The 24748-nt window shown below is 39.1% G+C and overlaps 1 protein-coding gene and 2 long non-coding RNA genes across 3 annotated transcripts in view; 1 reads left to right on the top strand and 2 right to left on the bottom strand.

The window, feature by feature from the left end:
* LOC114140903 (uncharacterized) overlaps window positions 1-24748 on the top strand; it is a 1158965-nt gene that overhangs the window by 798144 nt on the left and 336073 nt on the right. Inside the window, 1 exon segment of the mRNA XM_028011200.1 lies at window positions 13958-14131. Coding sequence (XP_027867001.1) covers window positions 13958-14131 — 174 coding nt within the window.
* Window positions 13260-14764, bottom strand: LOC114140952 (uncharacterized). Its single transcript, XR_003594726.1, has 2 exons — window positions 14630-14764; window positions 13260-13919 (listed from the first exon to the last, which is right to left on the bottom strand). It is a non-coding gene; the product is annotated as an uncharacterized LOC114140952 (long non-coding RNA).
* On the bottom strand, window positions 16418-21392 carry LOC114140951 (uncharacterized). Its single transcript, XR_003594725.1, has 3 exons — window positions 20271-21392; window positions 16729-18539; window positions 16418-16599 (listed from the first exon to the last, which is right to left on the bottom strand). It is a non-coding gene; the product is annotated as an uncharacterized LOC114140951 (long non-coding RNA).

The following is a 24748-nucleotide window of genomic DNA, read 5'->3' as shown; positions in this document are numbered from 1 at the left end:
AGTCGGGCCTTAAAATGTTACTGCATACGAGGAGGAGTCTTTGGGTGAATCCCCAAACGAGCCGGCATCTATTGACATTAGAGACGACGACGCTCCCTCCGGCGCCATTCGCCGTTTCTCTCCGTGACCCAGAACTTCCTCCTGACAAAGCGCTACCTCATTTCAATGCTAATGCGCCGTTATGGGTGTTTTCAAAAGCGTTGCTGCTGTTTATAATGATTCAGCTTACCTGTGAGGCGCCGGTTAATCCCGCAGATCCCCGAGGAGCCGCCGTGCACCGAGAGGTCACACAGATAGTGTTTAAATAGAGTCCTGCGTTATCCCGACGGGACGAGCACGCCGCCTGTAAACAGCTGACAGGTTCATGAATTTCCCTGCCATGTTGGGATTAACTAAAAATGCAGCTGCTCTGATTGTTGTGTCTTGGTGAACTCTTGACCTCCAGGCGCACATCCAGATATGACCTTTTCTAGAAGGAAAAACACGAACCAAGAAGGAGAAACAATCTCCTTTTTGTTTCACCTGCAGTCCAAAAACAAAGGAGCAGCACAAAAAACCCTGGATTATTAATAAAGTCAGCAAGAAGTTACTTGTAATGTTTAAAATTTCCATGCATGCACGATCCTCTTTTTTCACTTCCAGTATCGATAGCAATATCTGAGGTTTTAGAATCGGCCAACAGCGATGTGATACACAAAGACTTAAAACTGTTATTTTTCAACAAAATACAAAATATTACAAGTTAATTTGATAACTCTGCACCAGTACAGCACACTTATAGCTTCACAGGTTTGGTCAAACATGTAAAAACAACTTGAATCTGTTCAGTCGGTGCAGTTAGCAGAAGAACAGTCAATGTAAAATAAATAATAAAGAAACTGAAACAGTAGATTCACCATTTTGGTCAAATATGTAAAAAATAAACCGCAACAAACTAGGGCTGTAATGATTCCTCGAATCACTTGAGTATCTCGATTATTAAAACTCGTTGAGGAAAATTGATCTTCCTCGAAGCTTTCTTAAGTTATGTCGAATTATTTAATGCACCGTGTTCCAGCCGGGTGGTTATTTGCGTTGCGCAGCGCTCTGAGATGTTGACAAAAGCTAAGTGTTTGCAGCATAACGTCCAATTTGTAAGTTGAACCCCTGGGGATTTTATTGATTGATAATAATGTCTGGGCTTTTGGTTTTTTTCGGGGGACCAATAAGGATCCTTAAAATGATGGGAGCGATGTCTGGAGCACGGCAGCTTTTCTCTTCCTGGAGCTGCTGCCTGGTGGCTGTTATTCAGAGCGAACGGCGGTGAAGAGCGCGGCGGGTGTATCTACACGTTTGAGCGGACAAACTCAACACAGCTGGCGGCTGTTCTGCAGTCAATGCATAAAGTAAGTGTAGCTTTATTGAAAATAAGTTTCATATCATTTCCATCTCAACAAATGGGTGGCAGAGCGCATCGTCTCGGTACGTAGCTGGTACATGTTTCTGTGTGTGACGAACGAAGGTGTCGAATCACAAAAGCCATAAAAGGCTGGGCAAGGTCAGAGTTCATCTGTTAAACTGGATGAAAATCAAGACATAAACTACAAGCTGGAGTTTAGACATTTTAAGCGTCTTTGTTCCTGCCACTTTACACCTGTCTTTTATTTCACTACACTAAACGCTGCTGCGGTACAAAGACCGGACAGAAATTGTGAGAAAATCCTCTGAATACCTTCAGAAAACCTGGAGAGCTATTGATCAAATCTAATGTAGAATACAATAAAATCTGCTGCCATTAGAAGGAAAGTTGGGAGAACTTTAAAACTTCTGTAAAGTAAAATAAAAACCACTTAGAGGAGAACAGCAGCCAAACCAGAGTGCTGTCATTATGTAATGTATCAGAAAAAACATTAATCTGCCAATAAATAAATAAAAATATTTTAATGCATCTTTATTTTCCCTAGCTTTATAAGAAATTAATTAATGTAAGCTTAAAGGTTGATGGCTTATGGATTATAAAAAATACTTATTTTTAGGAAATTAATAATGAGAGGAAAGACGGTTAGTTTTAATTTAAACTATATGACGGCGGAGTGAGAGTTTTTAAAGACAGAGGCCCAATTTCAAGGTGTTAAATGACTAAGTCCAATTATGTAAGTTATATTTGATATATTTTGCATTTTTTTAATAACTGATGCTAACATTATGTGTCTGTAAAAGACATAATACTGCTCCTTTCAAGGTGAATCAACCAAAAACTGAGGAAATGAGAAAAAAGAAATAATGTTCCTCAGTGACCTAAAACAGAGAAAGTTTAATCTGATTCATTTCAACCTGAGAAAAATAATATTTATCTCTTTTTTTAGTGTAAATATCTTTTCAACCTCCTGAAGTGTTTAGTTGCATAATTCAAAGCAACCTGCCGTAACGCTGCGTTTCTCTCGGCTTCGATGTGTTTCTAGATGTCCTTTGACTCAAGCAGTTCTTTGTATTACAAATGCATCAAAGTTCATCTTGCAACTTAATTATAAGCTCTAGATAATAGTTTCTCTTCAGATTTTCAGCCGGTGTGAATATATACTGATGGTTTCAGCCGATCGTGACTCATCTCATCTCAAGCAGCCATTAAACTCCAATTATTACTAAAAGAAGCACATAATCTGGTTGCTGCTGCTGCTAAACTACAGAAGCTGCAGATGGTGAAAGGTGAAGCTGAGGTGAAGGCTGATCTGTTTCTCTCTGTCATCCCAGAGACACCATCGTTTCTCCTCTTCCTCCTCTTCCTCAGACATCGCTGCAACCGAAGGGGAAACACAGCAGGAGGCCAGAGGAATATCAACAGTACGAGGGATTAAAGCGTCTTTGTGTCCTTTTTGCCAGCAGATGGCATCGAGGAACTCGTTCAGGAAGTTTCAGTCACTCTCGGTTTTCCAGGAAGTTTTTTTGCACAATTTTCCTCCGAGATAATTAGCAGGAAACAGCTGTCTCCATTTGGTGAGTCACAGTTTTTCACTCCAAATTCTGGGTTGTTTTTTATTCGGAGGGAGAGCTGCAAATATTTTTATCCACAGGAAATACCTGATAAATATGCTGAATGTAAAATTAGAGGAGAAAATCGGAGCGAAGCTGCAGCTTCTCTTCTCTGAATGGAGCTACAGCGACATCTGCTGGGTCTTAAAGGAATATTGGGAATTGCAGTATTTTGCACCAATGTTATGTTATTTTTTTTCACATTTCTTCTATCGAATGTTGGTTCCTGGGTGTTTAATGAGACAATAAAGTTTTTAATAATGTTCTTTGTGTTTTCTCTATGTAGCTGTTTGTGTACAAATATAGTAACAGCACCTTTATTTTAGTCCTCCATTATGTTTAGGTTTCTGTATTCAGATCAACAAAGAAATAAAGTATAAAATTAAAATCTTTCATCTTTATTTAGTAAAGACGGAAGCATCCTGTTCAGTTGATCTAGATTTTAAAGCTTCTAATTACGGCAGAAATTTATTTTGCGTTATTCAATCTGAAGATGTTTAAATAAAATACATGGGAACATTTTAATTAATCAATACAGTTTTTTTCCTTGAAAGCTTCTTTGTTAAGCTTCTTTAAACTAGAACTGTATTGTTATATTTTCCGGTGTTTTATTTTGAAAGACCTCACAGGAAGTGTGTTTATAATTTTTACAGCTTAATCGTAGGTTCTCACTTCTAAATGAAGACAGATTCTTCTCCTCGGTTCACTTAAATGTTTTATCTGTCAGTGTGAACTAGAAGCAGCTCCACAGAGTTGAAAACAGCCGCAGAGACTCTGAGCGGAGCTAACGATGCTAACGATGCTAACAGGCTCCAGCAGCAGCTTCAGAGGAGCTGTGGCTCCTAAACTGGAGCTTCAGCTCCAGCAGAGCTGAATCAAAGCTCTACAATCTGGTTTATACGCTAAGATGCTGAGCTTCCGGTCTGAAGGTAGGAAAATATTTATGAAAAGTTAAATTATCCTGGAAACAGTCAGAATGATGTTGATGTTTTAGCTGCAGAGCCGCGAACTGAACTATTATTATCAGAGCAGGGCGGATTTTGACCTCTAGTGGACACAGATGGTAACTACAGCTACTTGATAAAGTTAGAGTTTACAAACCACATTCACTTCCGGTTAGTACTTTCACTTTAAGAGCGATATAAAAGTTAATTTTCTCAATTAGTTTTCATATTAAATAATACATTTTACTTTTCTTGTTTCCTTCCTGAAACTTTTATTCAAAAGCAGGAAATTAAACTCTGCTGAGGTTTTGCACCACCACCGTATAATTTTCTTATTTCTGTAGACAGTCTTTAAAAACAGATAAAAGTATTTAAATGACATTAACAGCAGCAGCATAATATTGTATGTGTAATACATTTATTTACAGATTAATTCAGTTCTACAAAAGACTGCAATTAACTAAGTAATATTAAGTACTAATAATTTAAACTTTATTAACTTTTTATATTTAATTTTTCTCTATTAGCCCCTTTCATCCTGCTTGATGCTCTTATCGCAGGTGATTGAATTTTATTTCAAACACATTTTTATTATTTATATTTTTTCATTCCTTGAGTCTCAAAATTTCCCACAGTGAATCGTTTTTGGAGGATTTTTATAGAATAAGTTTGATTTTCCATGTACTAACCCTGCAGTGACTCTTATTTAACATTAATGTAAGCTGATTTGATTTGGCCTGATAAAAGTGAAAATGAGATCAAATAAACTGTAATTAATATGAAGAGGAATATCTGTAGTTGCGATAGTTCACCACCAGAGGGCAGTGAGCGCTCATAATCCTCCATCAAACGCCTGTTAAACTGCAGTTTGTTCTGCTGGTTTTCTGCTGAATCCATGAAAAAAGCTGCTCAGCTTCAGATCTGCTTCACTAACAGCAAAACAGAAATACTGAAGCTTTTCCATCTTCACTCTAGTTTTTTCACTCTGTTAAATCTAACTGAACTATTAATGTTTATTCAGATGAATCAAACTTTGGCTCTAGAGGAAAACACAAGTTACGTGACTTCCTGTGAAAAAAGAAACTGAAACCAACTTTGGTCTCCTTCAGATCAGCCTCCATTTTGAGCTGCAGGATGGAAATAACTTGCTGACTTGTTACTAGAGGTAAGTGTTGCCGCTCCGGGTCCCTCCGTGTCTCTCGGCTCTCTGGAGCCTTTCTAACCGATGAACCCACCGAGGCTTCCCGGGGCCTCAGTCACCTCGGCCTGGGTCGCTCGGCTCTCATAGGGCCTGGTCCCCGCAGCAGCGCTCTGTTTACTTTATTGAAGGCCTGATCTAGAAAGGAATTAGATCAAATGAAAAACTTTATTGTGAGACGTTGCTGCTTATAAAGTGATGCTAAGTGAGGTTACATTATGCGACTATAAGTAACAAAAAGAGAAATATTGAACACACTATAAACACACAGCTCAGTTACTGCGCAGTTAACCTGGTGAATGATCAGCTATGATCTACCATGACAGCAGCATCTAAAGCTGATCTGTTTGTGTGGAGCAATAATGAACTTTTCAGATTTAATCTAAATAAACTGAGAACTTAATGTAACTTTTACAGTCCATCAGTTCTTGCTGCAGCGACTCTCTCTGGTGTTTTAACCTAAAAAGCAGAACTAAAACATTGTAAACTAGTTTCTCTGCTTGTTGAAATCAGCAGGAAGTGAATCACATCACTCCGTCCCTCATCAGTCTGGGGTTCAGCAGAAACTGATGTTTCTCTTGTCTGTGGATCAGAACCGGCTTTAAGCCGTCCACAGATTTCCTCTCTTCCTCCTCACTGAGTTTGGTCTTTTTCCAGGTTTTCCTCTTGTTGCTCCTTTCAGCAGGAAGAAACTCTTTGTCTCTCAAAGCTCTGCTGGAAAAATGCATCCAGATCCAGACTGACTCTTACCTGAAAGGTTGCTGTGTTTAGCAATCAGTATCTGCAAAATTGGAATCGATCAGCCAGAAAACTGCAGTCGGTTCAACCCTAAAAATAACAAAACTTTTAAATGGAGCAATAATAATAAAATAAATAATTTCACAAACATTTTAGATCAGTTGTAACAAACTAGTTTCTAACTAAAAGAGTTGCATTAATGTGTCTCTTTATTTTGAAGTTCAATCAGATCAATAGACTAAATATGTTTCAGGCCTCGCTGAGTGTTTGGGGGCTTCATCCCCCTATTGAAGCAGCTGTTTACCCATGATTCCTTGCAGTGGGTCCAGCTGGTACCTCAGCTGGATGCTGTGGTCCCTGAAAGCTGCTTTGTGTCTCTTGAGCTGAGAGGAAATCCTGCTGAGCTGCACACAGAGGCTGACATGTTGCTGAGATCCCAGCTGGACCCGGTTCTGTCTGGAGGAGAGCTGTGGACCCGACCTGAGCTGCTGCTCCCTCAGAACCTTCTGCTCACTGACTCCCTCCATACAGAGCTACAATAGAGTCATGATGCGTTCAAGTCCACTGGGAGCTAAATAAGTTCACTAGTGTCAGGTTTGACAACTATTAAAGACAAGTTGAACAACACAGAAAAGACAAGAGAGTTAGATTCTTTTGTACTCGCGAGGAGAACGGACAGAGATGTGTTTACAGTTACAAATCTCCAGCCGCTCTGAAACACATTTGTCCGCTCCTCTCTTTTTATTACTTTCAGAGTCCCTATCACAGAGAGCACTGCAACTCTAAAGGGGTGGGGACAAAGCATTTTAGTTGCAGTGCTAATGACAATCACTAACTAAACACGTTATCTTGCATTAGAACACAGAGTAAAAACAGAACAGGTCGTATATCTTCAAGGCGACGATTCGTCAGCTATCTAACCGTTCAAAGGAAGAAGAAGTCCTGGTGAGCAATGAACCCCGTGAGCACGGTTATCACTGCTTCTCTTCAGGGAGGCCCTCTTGTGAAGACGGAGATAAAGTAGATCAAAACATACAGAAACAGTCTTTATGTTTAGGGAAAAGAAAACAATCAAGGAACATCAAATATGAAACACTATTGTTATAAAGGAAACAACAAATATATGATCATATATACATTTCACCTAACAACTAGTTCATTGGAAATGTTCACTCATTCATTCAAATGATTCACTCTGATCCTCTGAACACATGATGGGAACCAGCTTTCTGCTTCACAGAACAGTTACTGGAACCGGATCACTGGACTGACTGGTTCTGGTTTCTCTCTCCAAAAGGCCAGAAGATGGAAGATCAGGACAGAGCAGAACCTCCAGGACCCATCAGTCCATCTATGAGGAGTGATTGGTCCAAAGGTGATCCTCCAGACTTCAGTAATGAACCTGGACCATCAGACAGAAAGTAAGAAACCATTTTCTAACTGATTCATGTGAATCTATAGAGATATAAAATAAATGATATTAACTGGTTGATCTTCAGTGTTTTAATAAACAGTAACTTAATTTTCTGAGATGTTAATTTAAAGTTAGTCATGAAGGATGTTGGTCAGTAAATCAGAGTTTGAATGAAAGTCTGAATGAATCAATGATGAAAATGTTGCATGAAAACAAAAACAACCAACAATGTGAGGAGCAACGACTCAGATTGTCTCTAAACCCAGTGAAGCACTGGAGCTTCCAGACTGGGAACACTGGTATCAGTCATGATACCAGATATGATACAATGAAGAACTTCACACCAGAAATCATCAATGATCTCAGGTTGTGTTCTGACCCAGTTCTGGTCTCTAGTTTGTGGTGGACCTTCATGAACATGTTCAGCTCCAGCCTGTTGATAGTGAAATATTTCACTGATGAAGAAATGTCTTCACAGGAGCTGTGAGTGTGAAGAAAGACCCAGAACAGGAGCTGAACGGCCGACAGCCAATCAGAGCAGCTGTTCTCCAGGTGAGACTGAACTCCTCCAATCAGAGCTTCCTGTCGTCTCTGTTGGACCAGATCCACGTCTTTAGTTGAGATTTGGAAATTTAAGGTTTAAAAGTCTTTTAGTGATCAATTATTTCAGCTGGTGTAACTGGAACTCATGTGCTGGTAACTCTGGTTAACTTGGTCCTCATTTAATTGGAGCCTGTTCAGAAAAATAAACAATTAATTTTATTCTGAAGGGTCGCTTTGCACCATAACCCATGCCACCAACTCTAGTGAAACACTTTATAGGATCAATATGATGAGACATCACAGGGTTCAGAGGAATGAAATGCAGACAGGATGGATAAAGAGATCATCAATCAGATAATGGTTGTGTAATAATTGATTATTTGTGGGCAGATCCAGGTTTTAATTTTGACGTTTAATCTTTTAAGCAATTAATATATTCAAGTGTTTTATGTGTTTTCAGAAAATGACTAAAGGGCAATTCCATGTAATTTCTCACTATCTTGAGCATCTTTAAGCTGATCTGCTTCAAAAACTAAAATACTTAAAGACTTCGAACCTGCTGTAGGTTCTTAGTTTTGTCTTAATTACAGAATATTTAAAACCAGCTGTGAGGTTTTTAGAAACATATTTGACTTGTGAACTTCAATACAGGAGGACATATGGCTAATTTATTATCTCAGGTGCAAAGACTTGCTGTGTCTTTTATTCCAACATTTGGTAACAGAGAACCTAAAACTTAGAGACTGAGATGAAGACTTGGTGATGATGTTAAAGAAAGGAAAAAAAATGATGAAAATGTTTGTTAATCAGTCAATATTTTCATCACAATATTCACCAATAATATTGAGAGTTAACAGCTCCTTGATGACCTTCTATCAGATCGCGTCTTTAAACATTCAGAGATAGAAGGTAAACTTGAGAAGAACCAAACCAGAGCAGACAAGGACTGCAACAAAATAGATGCTGTGATGAAGAAGAACAGAGAGCCTGCAGATTGATGGTCAAACATCTTCAGCACATGGATGAATTGAAGGTTTCAATTAATTTCCGTTTTTGGGATTGCTTTTTCTTATATTGTGCCTCCATATCTGGCTTGTCTTTATTTATTATCGTAGCTGCTTCAGGTTTGCTTTTGTTACATTGTGCAGCCGTGTTTCCTGGCCTATTCGCTCGTCGGTTTACGGGTCAAGAGTGGCGATTTCAGCTCGACCTGACCGAGTTCTGTGAGCGTGAGATGCTGGGTGTCTGGGGTCACTCTGGAGAGGCTATATGTGCAGCAGCCTCTTGGTCATCCTCAAATACCTTTGCTGGGTTTTACAGGGTTAACTGGGCCACCTTTCACCTGGGATCCTATCCCAGTTCTCATCATCATCCCAGTGAGGTGGGCATGTTTTCGGGGTTGTTTCTTTTCTGTGTGTGATTTCTCAGGACTCTGTTGGTGATCGTCATCCAGTGCTTTAATCACCGCCTCTGGCGGTCAGTAGGGATGAAATAGAACAAAAGTTTTGACTGTAACTACGGTTCTATGAATCCCGGATGACCGCCAGAGCGCTCGGTCCCTCAGAATCATCGTGTTTCACGAGAAGATTAAGGGACTGAGCTGTCATTGTCACGTGACTATATAGACTTACTGGTGTCACCGGGGGTCACATGTGACCATGTTGGTATAAGATTCTCGACCTGTGCAAGAGAGATCATTCAGTGCTTTAATCACCGCCTCTGGTGGTCATCTGGGATTCATCGAACCGTAGTTACAGTCGTGACTTTCGTTATTCTTATCATGCAGAGTTTTTATAAAATTTGGGCTTTTTATTTATTGATTTACTTTTTTCTCATCCATTAAAACTGATGCACAAATTGTCTCTGAAAATATCAAAAAAATTATTGTTTTCCTTATGTTCAGCTGAAGTGTCTCCTCTCCTGTCTTTGTCTCTTTCTTCAGATATTGTTGGTCAGTATCAGCCTGACCTTAAAGAGTTTCTGAAGAAGAAGTTCCAGAGTCTCTCTGAACCTGGAAATCAAACCGTTCTGAACCAGATCTACACAGAGCTCCACATCACAGAGGGGTTAACTAGAGAGGTCAACCAGGAACATGAGGTCAGACACATTGAAACAGCATCCAGGAAACAAGAAACAACAATCAGAAGAGAAGACATCTTTAAAGTCCCACCTGGAAGAGATCAACCAATCAGAACAGTGATGACCATGGGAGTGGCTGGCATTGGGAAAACACTGTTAACACAGAAGTTCACTCTGGACTGGGCTGAAGGCAAAACCAACCAGAACATTGATTTCATATTTCCATTCACTTTCAGAGAGCTGAATATGTTGAAAGAAGAAAAGTTCAGCTTATTAGGACTGATTCATAAATTATTTTCTAAAACCAAAGAAATCAGCAGCTTTGAAACGTTCCAGGTTCTGTTCATCTTTGATGGTCTGGATGAAAGTCGATTTACTCTGGATTTCAAGAACAATCCGATCCTGACTGATGTTACAGAGTCCAGCTCAGTGGATGTTCTGGTGACAAACCTCATCAGGAGGAAACTGCTTCCCTCTGCTCTCCTCTGGATAACCACACGACCTGCAGCAGCCAATCAGATCCCTGCTGAGTGTGTTGGCATGGTAACAGAGGTCAGAGGGTTCACTGACCCCCAGAAGGAGGAATACTTCAGGAAGAGATTCAGAGATGAAGAAGAGAAGGCCAGCAGGATCATCTCCCACATCCAGAAATCAAAAAGTCTCCACATCATGTGTCACATCCCAGTTTTCTGCTGGATCACTGCTAAAGTTCTGGAGGATGTGATGAAGACCAGAGAGGAAGAAAAACTGCCAAAGACTCTGACTGAGATGTACATAGCATTCCTGGAGGTTAACTTCACAATCAAGAAGGAAAAGTATGATGGAGGAAAAAAGACAAGATCAATCTGGAGTCCAGAGAACAAGAAGCTGATTGAGTCTCTAGGAAAACTGGCTTTTGAGCAGCTGCTGGAGGGAAACCTGATCTTCTATGACAAAGAGCTCAAAAAGTGCGGCATCAACATCAAAGATGCTGCGTTGTTCTCAGGAGTGTTCACTGAAATGTTTAAAAGAGAGAGAGGGACGTGCGACATCTCCGTCTACTCCTTTGTTCATCTGAGCGTCCAGGAGTTTCTGGCTGCAGTCTACATGCTCCACTGTTTCACCAGCAGGAAGTCAAAGGTGATCAAGACGTTTCTGGGAGAAAAATACAGAGAAACATCTCTAGATGAGTTCATGAAGAAAGTCATGGAGAAATCCCTCAGCAGTAAAAATGGCCACCTGGACCTGTTTGTCCGCTTCCTTCATGGTCTCACTGTGGAGTCCAACCAGAGACTCTTAGAAGATCTGCTGGGTCAGACAGAGAACAGTCCAGAAACCATCCAGAGAATCATCACCAACCTGAAGGAGATGAACACTGAATATATCTCTACTGACAGAAGCATCAACATCTTCTACTGTCTGGTGGAGATGAACGACGTCTCATTTTATCAGGAGATCCAACGGCTGCTGGATTCAGGGAAGTATCTCTCAGAGACTGACTGTTCAGCTCTGGCCTTCATGCTGCAGATGTCAGAGGTTCTGGATGAGTTGGACCTGGAGAAGTACAACACATCAGATGATGGACGATGGAGACTGGTTCCAGCTGTGAGGAACTGCAGAAAGGCTCGGTGAGTCCAGATGTTTTCATTGTGTGAATGCTGATTCAGCTCTATTGTCCTCCTGTTTCTTCTTCTTCTTCAAGTTGCTTCTGGATGTTTTTGGTCTTTAACTTCTTCCTTCATCCTCTGGACTATTTCAGCCATTCAACCATCTAAACATTCAGCTCATCCAGGACAGCTGCAGCTTCTGGTTTTAGACATTTTGATCATTTAAAAAATATTTATCTTTTTATCAGTTTTCATGTTTAAATGAATAGAAAACCCTGAACTCTAGAAAAAAATCTATTTTGTCTGAAAGATCCAATCAGCCAGAGACACTTTTACACTTTAAACTCCTCTTCACTCATTGAGCCATTACTCCTTTTAGGATCTTTGTCTTTTTTTTTTAAATTATAAAATCACTGTTTAGGTTTGATGGACAATTTAAAATAACCCCAATAATTGCTGCTGTTGTCATGGAAACCAGTTAGAAACTTAGTGAACCAACTTTTCCTCCTCCCACTAGTTTCCTCTGAGTTTGTAAATGAGAGCAAAATGTGGTGATTGTTGTCTGGCTCCAGAAACAGTCCTAGTTTCTGTCAGATCCTCCCAAAGCTCTGAGAACTCTGCTTCCAGAGCTGGAACCATTTTCCTCATCAACTCTTCATCTGCAGCTTTTGTTGAAGCTGTTAGCCATGAAGACCTGGAGAGACATGAGCTTCAACTCTTTAGACATCCCAGCCTCTTCTAGTTACTGGAGAACTTTCACTGCTTCACCATGAAAAATGCTGCTGGACCCAAACGCTCTGTTTTGGTCTTCAGCTCTGTAAGAGTTTAGCAACAATTTCTTCTAACATCCAAACCTTTGTTCCTCTGAGCCACACGGTCTAGTCCAAGTCCGAGCCGTGAGCAGTTCCTCCTCCTCTCCATCATCTCCAGTAGTTTCCTTCATCAGCTCAGTCAGCCTCTTCATCAGCTGCTTCAGCTCCTTTGAGGCTCTGATGCTGCAGCTCCATCAGATGCTGCAGAGAAAACTGAACTTTCCTTCACAGATGATAGAAGATCTTCAACATCTGACTGCAGCTGAAGGTCTGAGGACATGAAGCCTGGACCAGAACCAGAACCAGAACCTGGACTTTAACCAGGAACTGCACAGATTCTCTGTGGGGTCAAACTCAGTAAATTGAAGATCAGATGTTGATCAGATGATGACATCACTGTTATCATATTTTAGTCTGTTTCTGATCCAGATTGATTTCATTAGAACTGAATTTATTTCTTCTCTAATCACAGACTTGGTGGCTGTAGGCTCCAAAATTATGAATGTGAAGTTTTGGCCTCGGCTCTGAAGTCCAACCCAGATCTGACTGAACTGGAAATAAATCATATCCACATAAATGGAGGTGGAGACTCTGATCTGAAGCCTCACCTTGAGATCCTGGAGAGTTCAGTCAGTAAAGTGAAGATTCTGAGGTTTGTTTTCTTTATTTATACAATAAAATCATTCATTTATACTTTAAACATTAGTTTAATTAATGCTTTTATTCTAATATATTTTATTTCATAACAACCTGTTTAAATGTCAGAATAAAATCTCAAACTTTTTACCTTATATATTATTTTTTTTCTTATTTCAGACTTTGAGATTATTGAACTTTGTTTTTCAGTTTTTTACTTTAAAATGTTTTTTACTGATGAACAAAATGAGTAAAATAATTCAAATGATGTAAATTAATGATGGAGATGTTTCAGTTTGGTTTGGTAAAGATTCAGATTGTTTTATTTCTCATTTCTGATTCTCATCTTTACATCCAGAATGAAATGTTGTTCCTCCAGAGTCGAGCCACAAACACTGACAAGTTCAAATCATCATTAATGACCAAATCTAAGAAATGACTGATTGTAGAAAAGCAAATCTAGATGAAATGAATGAAAGTGAGGTTTGCAGCAGCAGCAGGTTCCTCGGCTTTGTCCTGAAGCTGTGGTTCTGTTGGGCCGGGTCAGAGAGGAACCGTCCTCTTCAGTCTGACAGCTGTCAGTCGGTTGGAGCCTCGTCTCTGTGATGATGCTTCATCAGGTCACGTCTCCTTAGGAAATAATGGCCTCCATTGGCTTTCAGCAGCTTTAATAAGAACCCAAGGCCATTAATGAACAAACTGAGTGGTTCTGATCCAGTTACCAAGTCGGGTCTCCAGCTGATGATCAGGAACCAGCAGAAATAGCTCAACTCATCCAGGCTGATAGAAAACTTTGAGTTTATTTATTGATCAAATGTTCTGGTTCTGCTGGTTTGGACTCTTTAAACCAGTTTGACTGGATCAGATGTTAGAATCAGTTCATCATGTTTCTTTTACATTCAGGGAAATTAATTTTCTACATTTTTATTATTTGTTCATATTTCAGTTTTAACCTGCATCCTGTTGGCTTCAGCTCACATCTTTTATTCTTTATTCAGATTGTGGGGCTGCAGTTTGTCAGAGGCCAGCTGGACTTCTCTGTTCTCAGCTCTGAAGTCCAACCCGACCCATCTGACAAGACTGGACCTGAGCAGCACCAACCTGGAAGGTTCTGGACTGAAGGAGCTCTGTGGTTTTCTACAGACTGAAGGCTGCAGACTGAAGAGATTGAGGTATGTAATTATATAATTATTGATATTTCTGTGAATAATTATATATAATTGATCATAAATCAAATTAATTTCTTCTGTTCTAATAAATATTTTCTGAGTTTGTTCCTGGACTTGGATCCAGAGTTTAATTTAGTCCCTCTGTGTAACTGAGTTGGACCTGCTGATCTGAGGTCAGAACAGGACAGCATTCGGACCCCCAGTGTGTAGAAATCCCCCTCATGTGAAGCAGGTCAAAGGTCATTCAACCCAGTCTAGAAAAGTGAATTCCTGGAATCTGACAGGAACAAATCAATAATCAATGATTGATGCTTCAACACTTTGATCAGAACCTGGAATGATTTTACTGACTAAAATCCTCCAACACAACATGACCCAGTACCAGGTTCTGGTTCTGGTTCTGGTTCTGAAGTCAGCAGGTCTTTATTGAAGCAGCAGCTTGTTGGCATTAATATTGATGAGAATCTTTAACTGGTTCTGTTGGACTGGTTAACCTGCAACCTGTTGGCTTCAGCTCACATCTTTTATTCTTTATTCAGATTGTTCAGCTGCAGTTTGTCAAAGATCAGCTGTTATTATTTGGCCTCAACTCTGAAGTCCAACCCGACCCACCTGACAGAACTGGACCTGAAAGGAAACAACCTGAAGGATTCAGATGTTCAGCAGCTGAAGAATCTTGTAAAGACTGTAATGTAAGTAAATGTTTCTAGTGAGTCCAGCTGTTGTCAGCATATTGAACTAAACCCAGTTAGCATCAGAGCAAAGATCCAGTGTTCCCAGTAAAGCTACAGCTTCTCAGTGGGAGGAGAATGGTTCAGGCTTCCTGATTGGACACAGAGACAGCAATCAGCCAATCAGAGGAGCAGCAGCTTGCTGTGTTCCTGCATTTGTGTTGGTGTGAAGATGAGTGTTGTTGCTGTGTCCATGTCTCCAGGAAGTCCAGCTGGACTCCAGCGTCCAGCCGTCCAACATGTCTAGAGACAGTGGTCCTCATCCATCAAACTGTGGCAGCAGCAGATCTGATCTCAGATCTGTTTGTTCTCTCAGTTCAACAGGAAACAACTGATCAGGTTCATCTTGGTCACAGCTCTGAGATCAGTCTGACTGCAGGCTGGAAACCATCTAGTGGATGTGCTGCGTCACTGACTGCTGCTGGAGAGAGGCTGGAAACACTCACTGATCTGCTCTCTCCTTCCTTCTTCTCTCTGCAGGATCTGATCTCAGTAAAGTAGAAAATGGTCTCAGTGTCCTGCTGATCCTCAGAGGTTGAAGCTGCAGCAGTTTGAGTCTAAAGAGACTCTGACTGGATCATGATGATGACCTCTGACCTCCAAGGTTTTCCTCCCGTTTATTTTCTCGTGTCTGTCATTTAGTGTCTGATATTGTTTGTCTCTTTGGATCAATAAAGATCCAATTCAAACTGGGCTCCATTTAGAGGCTTCATGGAGTTTTGATCTGAACTGGATTCAACTGGAAAGTTGATCTTTTTTCTCTCTGATTCATTTTGATCCTGGAACCAGAAATGGTCTGAGAATGAAAGACACTTCAAACCTCTTTTCTCTGCTGCTTCTTCCTTCTGCTGACATGAAAATGTTCCTCAAAGCGCCACAGATAAAAAGATGCTTTACTGGAAACTGCAGAGAAACTTCAGCTTCCATCAGAGAAACCAGTTTAACCAGTTTAGAACTGGATGTCCTACAGAAACTCTGATCTTAGAGCAGTTTTCAGGAACATGTGGAACCTGGAAAAAAAAAGATTTTATATATTTTATGTTCATTGTAAAAACTAAATCTTGAAGTTTTACGTCATCATTGATTCTCAGCTTTAATTTCTCTGTTTTGGTTTTTACTTTTTTAACTCCATATTTCATGTTCTGAGTTTTCTAGAGAACTTCAGGCTCTTTACTGTGATTTTACTGATTTATTCAAACCTCAGAGAATCACTGGGATAATGTGCTGATTGGTTCATGTTTGATTTTCATAATTCTTCTAATGCAATGTGGGTTGCTGGATGTTTAACGACCAAATAAAGTTTTTAAAAAATCTTTGTGTATTTTTATGCAGCTGACTGTGTACACATATAATAACTAAACCTTCATTTTAATCCTCCATGCCATTTTTGCTGTATTATAAGTTTTCACATTTAGTTTCACAGCTTAAATTAGTAAAAGCAGAAACATCTCAAGTTGATTTCAGCTTTAAGCTACTAATTTAGCCAGCAGTTTATTTTTGCAGTATTCAGACTGAAGATGGTTTTTAATAAAACAGATGAGAATCAATCTTTTCAATCAAAACTCGATTAATTACATCAGCTATTGAATTAGAATAATAACTTGTATAAAACTGCCATTTCTGTCTGGTTAATGGTGCAGCAGATCCTGCAGGGGGCGCTCTGGGGCCTCAGTGTTCAGGTCGGTTACAGTCACATCTCCCAGACTCCTGAATCTTCTGGTTCCTTCCTGAAATGATTTCCTGCAATAAAATGTTGGTTGGAAATGAGCAGAAAACTGAGAAAAACCTGAAAAAGTTCAAATCTGACCTAAAGTTTTACAGCTCAACTCATACAAAGGAAAACATGAAAATAAAGGTGTTTGTTGTCACCTGGAAGGAGGCGGAGCCTCAGCTGGGTCAGGGGGCGGAGCCTCAGGTGTGTCAGCTCTAGTCAGGTTTGGATCAGAACCGGTTCAGACTCCATGCAGCAGCAGAGCAGAGTCTGTATATTTTTGTTATTTAATAAATTATCTTAAGAAAACGAAATTGATAGAAAGGATATAAGGTTTCTTTTATTTTTCTTTTTTTGGGGTGTTGGGGGAAAATATATGTAGCATCCCGATCCACACTCCATTCCAGTTCATGGCGGTAATGCACATCAATAAGTTGCTTGCCAACCGCCAAAAAAGAAGAAGAAGAAGAAGAGCAGCGTCTGGATCAGGTGAGTGTTCACTTCTTGTTTTGCTGATGTTTTATTTACAATGTTTCAATGTGAAATTAATCCACAGCATAAACAACTAAGCAGGTGTAAGTGAACCAGGGTGTGATATTATTTAAAACAATGTTGTTGCAAGGAAGTAAATTTGGTAAGACTTTATTTGAAGGGGTGCACGTAAAAAGGACATAGGATTCTTTATAAATGTTGTCATGAAATGTCATTTTGTAAATAATGACACTTTTTTTATACAGGGTTTACACTTTTAATTGACTTTTTATGTAATGTTTTAGTGTAAGTGTGCATAAAAATCTCATTATTTACCAAACAAAATAACAAAGTTTACACTTTTACAGTGTGGATTGTTGAACAAAACTATCAAGCTGCCCTTAGATCAAATATAACTCGGATTAAATTAATGAATGAAATATAAAATCAGTATTCCTGGATGTAGAAAATGTTTCTGTAAGGATGCTGTTGTGACCTCACACCACTAGGGGCGCTAGCGGCCGCGCTGTTTCTCTTCTCTCTTGGAATAGAAGTAGCGAGCATGTTACCGTGTACAGTGCGCATGCTCACTGAGCATTGTTGTTGTAGTCAGCTGGTGGTTGTCATTCTGGCGGAAAGTGGAGAAAAATATCAAGTGAAACGGAGCAAAAGCCGAACGGATTGAAATATTTTACAGAAACGACAGTAGGTGTCGCTGTTTTCGCTTTATAACTAACAGAGACAGTTCCGAGAAGATGGCGGACAGGCCAGTCATGTTTCTCTGAGCTCCCTAAGAGGTCCCGACTCTAAATTACTTTATGAAGTAAAACTACTAGTAAGTTTGATAATAAATCAATTGAAACGTTAAGAACTCTTTATTTTAAACTCCCCATACAACCAAAAGCTAAAGAAACACACTTTAAAATTTTAAATGCAATTTACCCTTCAAAAGAACTATTAAGAAATCGCTTTAATATCGATGACAATAAGTGCTCATTTTGTGAACGTGATATTGAAACGATAGACCATATCTTCTATGAATGCAACCAAACCAAAACATTCTGGAATTGCTTAGAAAGGTGGATCAGTTTAAAAATCACACTTCCTGAATCTATTTCTAGAGATATGGTAACTTTTGGAGTGTTATTAATAAACAAAACTACAGAACTCTGTTGTAACTTAATATTTTGTTTGGCAAAATTCTTTATTCATAAACAAAGAGTGCTGAGATCATCCCCAGTATTTAACATCGTCTTATCTGAATTCCAGTTATATTTGAAATCCTTGAAATGTATTGAATCATATGAATCCCTGGCTGAAATATTAATGGAATTGCCCACTGATGTATATTAATCCTAATACATGAATCCCCCTTTGCCTTTTTTTTTTAGCTATTGTTTCACTATTACTTATTGTAATACTAATTTTCTATTATCAATATTACTCTGTATTCCATTTTAAATATGCCTCTTCTATATGTGCCTTATACAGAATTCCACTACTTGTCCGTTATCCTGCAATAGCTAGCCCCGCCCACTTCATCACAACCCTCCGGGGCTGACTACTGACCAGTTCTCTGTCTAACAGGTCCGGAAAATCTCTAAGACCTGGGTATTACCCTAAAAGAGATCTATAAGAGATAATCTATTCAAACTGGTGTCGAAAGCGATTCGTCTAGCTCTAACTACCTCCAATCCAGAAGTTACGACCCTTTTCAGTTAAGAAACAGTCAGCTGAGTAGCCCTCACAGCTGCATAATTCCAATAACCACTCCTGTTAACGGTAGCTCGCTTTCTAAAATATAACTTGCTCTTGGAACCGGCTAGATTAAATTTAGTGACTTGGATGTAAGTCCCTGGGTCATTATTTTACTCTCGCCAAAGGAAATTATGAAGCCTCCTTTTCACTAGAACCATGTACCTTAGTTTCACCTTTATTAAAAGAACTGAAAAATGATTAAATGACTCAATTAATTCCAATGTCCACCAACCTCATTAGAATTTTAGAGTAAGAATTTATTAAGCAAGCTTAAGCAGGGATATGTGACATACAAATCAATAATCAATTGTATATAAGTCAAGAGCAGTGTAATAAGATCAACATGTACAATCATACCCTCCTGTCTCTTTCCCTAACCTATGTCGCAGATTCTGAGATAGCTTTTTAGGAAGCGAGTTCAACTCATACCCAGTTGGTGGTGGATCTTTGGCAACAGGAACGTCCGAAAACCTTGGTCTGAGTCTTTATCCTTTGTGTGAAAAAATCCTCTTTAGAATGGAAGCAAAGTAGAGAGGGCTCAATTGCTTTTGAAAACCCAACTCTTTATCCCTCCGGGACCTTTGTCCTTTCTCCAAGTCTGTTGCAATGTTTGGGTTGAGGTAAGACCGACGATCGAATCAGGAACCCGGGTTGGACGATTGGAACTTGTCTCCCTTTGGTGGCACGAAGCTTCAGCTTTTCCCGTGGCTCCAGGGTGTGGTCTGCTGTTGTTTCCTCGATCTGCTTCTTCGTGTTAGCTCTACTTCGGTGCCGCAGACAAAGAACAAGAACTTCTCCTTTTCCGTCTGCTTATATACAGTTCTCTGCCATGTATGTGTATGGGGAGTGTTAGTTTACGTGGTTTCCTGAACATCTGCTGATTTCACGGAAACCCCCGTCGGCCCCTCCTGTCTGCTGGCTGGGATGGAAAGTCCCGTCCTTTCCTCAGCGTGTTGTTCTTAGCCAACCATACCGCCCCACCCATCCTGTGCGTCTGGCCATCTGTTCAGAACTGCTTGCGACAGCAGGAACTCACAAGTTACCCTTCTCCTTTTTCCCCTTTTCCTTTTAACATTAAAACTATGTGCTTTTCTCTGATTAAAACTATGTGCTGATTTCCATTAAGCATTAATCATAAGCATTAATCACCTCTTTCACTTATTATAAATCATCAAACCTTAATCATTTCATTGTTGTCATGTCTTTCACTTATTATAAATCATCAAACCTTAATCATTTCATTGTTGTCATGTTATTACAGATCATGATTCGTACACTTCAGAATCATTCAGTGATTACTTACATACAGTCATTTTACCTATTGTATTCATACATGTTCAACTTAATCATTATCAAAACACTCAATCATTATAAATCAAAACACAAGATTGCTTTATTTCTCTCAGGCTTTCATGCACCTGTTTCTGCGTGTACCTGGATAGATCTCAAACCCCCTACCAGTTTTCTTGACATACTGTAATTGCCTTATTTGTTTCTGATTAATTTGTTAAAAAAAAAAAAAAGTGTTCATGTAACGTCATGGTGATGTACCGTATGTGTCGGTGACACCTAGCAGACATTTCTGTGTTTGTACTGTTATGTACTTTGTTTCTCAATAAAGATCCATTAAAAAAATAGTAAAACTACTAGTAAATATTTGTAAAAATCAGTTCTCAGCTTGAAGTATGAAGAAAAGCAATAAGTTTATGCCACCTGCAGTCAAGACTTTGCAGTCTAAAAGTGATCACGACTATTCTGTGCCAATGGAATCAGCTGCAGCTGGCAAACGGGAAAGGGAAGCCAGAACCCTGACCAGAACCCTGACCAGAACCCCGACCAGAACCCCGACCAGAACCCCGACCAGAACCCTGACCAGCACTCCGGAAAAAAATACACACATGGAAAAAAGAACTAAAGGTTCGTCCCAGGATCAAATGAACACTGAGGCTATAAGTTCCTTAGGACAGAAATTAGATGACCGCATGGAAGAAGTTGGCATGTAAATGAAGCAGCACAGTGCTATGCTAGCGGCTATTGCTAAATCGGTTCAGCTCAACTCAGAGGAGCTAAACGATTGCAAAAAGAAAATAATAGAATTGGAGAAACAAGTGGATACACTCTCCAAAGAGAACATGAAGGAGTCCTGAACAGTGAAAGATATAAAAGACGGTGGAGCCTCCGCATAAAAGGAAAAGTCTGGTGAGAACATCGGAGATGAAGTTGTGGCGCTTCTGTGCAAATTGCACCTGATTTGGCTTCAAAGATGGATGAAGAGGTTGATGTTGACCACAGAGTGGGTCGAAAGATGCATAACAGGGACAGACAGATCATCATTCTGTTTGTGAGACGAGCCTTGAGAGACACATCTGGAAGAGAACTAAAACTTCTCCAGTCTGCAAAGAAGAAGGAGTTCGCTTCTCTGAAGATTTGACAGCAGAAGATTGGAAAGCAAGACAAGCTCTGTGGCCAAAAATTGAAAAAGCAAGAAGAGAAGGCAAAGCTGCGGGTTTCAGGGCCCGTTTGGGTTCATTGAAGGAAAACGCATCATGGATATTTCTTCAGCTGAGAACTGAGATGCAGCAGAAATGAATATGGAAAGGTAGAGGACAGTTTCTGTTAAACTCTCACTCAAGGTTTTTTTCACTCTGCTAAACCGTTTGTTCATGTGTTCATGTGTTCTACTTTTCAATTAAAAACCGATTTTTCTTTTGTTTCTTTTAACACAAGGGGACTAAAAGACCTCACTTAAACGGAAAGCAGTTTTTTTTGTTTTGTAAAGGACAACAAGCACACTGCACCTTTTTACAGGAAACTCATTCTGATGCATCTGACGTGAAGTTCTGGTCGCAGCAACGGGAGATAAAATTCTCTTCAGTCATGGGACAAATCGATCGGCTGGAGTCGCCATCTGCCTTCTCGGGTGTCCAGTAAGAATGACATGCTATACTATGACGTCAAAAAATGTCAAAAAACGACATGCTATATACTATGACGTCAACAATGTCAAAAAAACGACATGCTATACTATGACGTCGAAAATGTCAAAAAAACGACATGCTATACTATGACGTCGAAAATGTCAAAAAAACGACATGCTATACTATGACGTCGAAAATGTCAAAAAACGAAATGCTATAGTATGACGTCGAAATGTCAAAAAAACCGACATGCTATACTATGACGTCGAAAATGTAAAAAAACGACATGCTATATACTATGACGTCGAAAATGTCAAAAAAAACGACATGCTATATACTATGACGTCGAAAATGTAAAAAAAACGACATGCTATACTATGACGTCGAAAATGTCAAAAAAACGACATGCTATACTATGAGGTCGAAAATGTCCCACAAAACGACATGCTATACTATGACGTCGAAAATGTCAAAAAAACGACATGCTATACTATGACGTCGAAAATGTAAAAAAAACGACATGCTATATACTATGACGTCGAAAATGTCAAAAAAAATGACATGCTATACTATGACGTCGAAAATATCCAAAAAAATGACATGCTATACTGTGACGTCGAAAATGTCCCACAAAACGACATGCTATACTACGACGTCGAAAATGTCCACAAAACGACATGCTATACTATGACGTCGAAAGTGTCAAAAAAACGACATGCTATACTATGACGTCGAAAGTGTCAAAAAAAACGACATGCTATACTATGACGTCAAAAATGTCCAAAAAAAACGACATGCTATAGTATGACTTCGAAAATGTCCAAAAAAACGACATGCTATAGTATGACGTCGAAAATGTCAAAAAAAACGACATGCTATACTATGACGTCGAAAATGTCAAAAAAAACGACATGCTATACTATGACGTCGAAAATGCCAAAAAAATGACATGACGTCGAAAATGTCCCAAAACACGACATGCTATAGTTTGACGTCGAAAATGTCAAAAAAAAACGACATGCTATAGTATGACGTCGAAAATGTCAAAAAAAACGACATGCTATACTATGACGTCGAAAGTGTCAAAAAAACGACATGCTATACTATGACGTCGAAAATGTCAAAAAAATGACATGCTATACTATGACGTCGAAAATGCCAAAAAAATGACATGACGTCGAAAATGTCCCAAAACACGACATGCTATAGTTTGACGTCGAAAATGTCAAAAAAAACGACATGCTATACTATGACGTCGAAAATGTCAAAAAAACGACATGCTATAATATGATGTCAAAAATGTCAATAAAAACGACATCCTATAGTATGACGTCGAAAATGTCAAAAAAAACGACATGCTATAGTATGACGTCGAAAATGTCAAAAAACCGACATGCTATACTATGACGTCGAAAATGTAAAAAAAAACGACATGCTATATACTATGACGTCGAAAATGTAAAAAAAAAAACGACATGCTATATACTATGACGTCGAAAATGTAAAAAAAAACGACATGCTATACTATGACGTCGAAAATATCGAAAAAAACGACATGCTATACTATGAGGTCGAAATGTCCCACAAAACGACATGCTATACTATAACGTCGAAAATGTCAAAAAAACGACATGCTATACTATGACGTCGAAAATGTAAAAAAACCGACATGCTATATACTATGACGTCGAAAATGTCAATAAAATGACATGCTATACTATGACGTCGAAAATGTCCAAAAAAATGACATGCTATACTATGAGGTCGAAAATGTCCAAAAAAACGACATGCTATAGTATGACGTTCGAAAATGTCCAAAAAAACGACATGCTATACTATGACGTCGAAAGTGTCAAAAAAACGACATGCTACTACTATGACGTCAAAAATGTCCAAAAAAACGACATGCTATAGTATGACTTCGAAAATGTCAAAAAAAAAACGACATGCTATACTATGACGTTAAAACTGTCCCCAAAAAACGACATGCTATAGTATGACGTCGAGAATGTCAAAAAAAACGACATGCTATACTAGGACGTCGAAATGTCAAAAAAACGACATGCTATACTATGACGTCGAAAATGTCAAAAAAACGACATGCTATACTATGACGTTCGAAAATTGCCAAAAAATGACATGACGTCGAAAATGTCCAAAAAACGACATGCTATTAGAGGATGACGTCGAAAATGTCAAAAAAACGACATGCTATACTATAACGTCGAAAATGTCAAAAAAACGACTGCTATAGTATGACGTCGTAAATGTCAAAAAAAACGACATGCTATAGTATGACGTCGAAAATGTCAAAAAAACGACATGCTATACTATGACGTCGAAAGTGTCCAAAAAACGACATGCTATACTATACGTCAAAAATGTCCAAAAAAACGACATGCTATAGTATGACGTCGAAAATGTCAAAAAACGACATGCTATACTATGACGTCAAAACTGTCCAAAAAAACGACATGCTATAGTATGACGTCGAAAATGTCAAAAAAACGACATGCTATAGTTTGACGTCGAAAATGTCAAAAAAACGACATGCTATACTATGACGTCGAAAATGTCAAAAAAACGACATGCTATACTATGACGTCAAAAATGTCAAAAAAACGACATGCTATACTATGACGTCGAAAATGTCAAAAAACGAAATGCTATACTATGACGTCGAAAATATCCAAAAAAACGACATGCTATACTATGAGGTCGAAAATGTCCCACAAAACGACATGCTATACTATGACGTCGAAAGTGTCAAAAAAACGACATGCTATACTATGACGTCGAAAATGTCAAAAAAACGACATGCTATATACTATGACGTCGAAAGTGTCAAAAAAACGACATGCTATACTATGACGTCGAAAATGTCAAAAAAATGACATGCTATACTATGACGTCGAAAATATCCAAAAAAATGACATGCTATACTGTGAGGTCGAAAATGTCCCACAAAACGACATGCTATAGTATGACGTCGAAAATGTCAAAAAAACGACATGCTATACTATGACGTCAA

This window comes from Xiphophorus couchianus, chromosome 24 (assembly GCF_001444195.1).
Source record: "Xiphophorus couchianus chromosome 24, X_couchianus-1.0, whole genome shotgun sequence".
NCBI classification, from domain to species: domain Eukaryota; kingdom Metazoa; phylum Chordata; class Actinopteri; order Cyprinodontiformes; family Poeciliidae; genus Xiphophorus; species Xiphophorus couchianus.
Note: the sequence above shows the minus strand (reverse complement) of the source record. Positions and strands in the feature narration are given on the sequence as shown.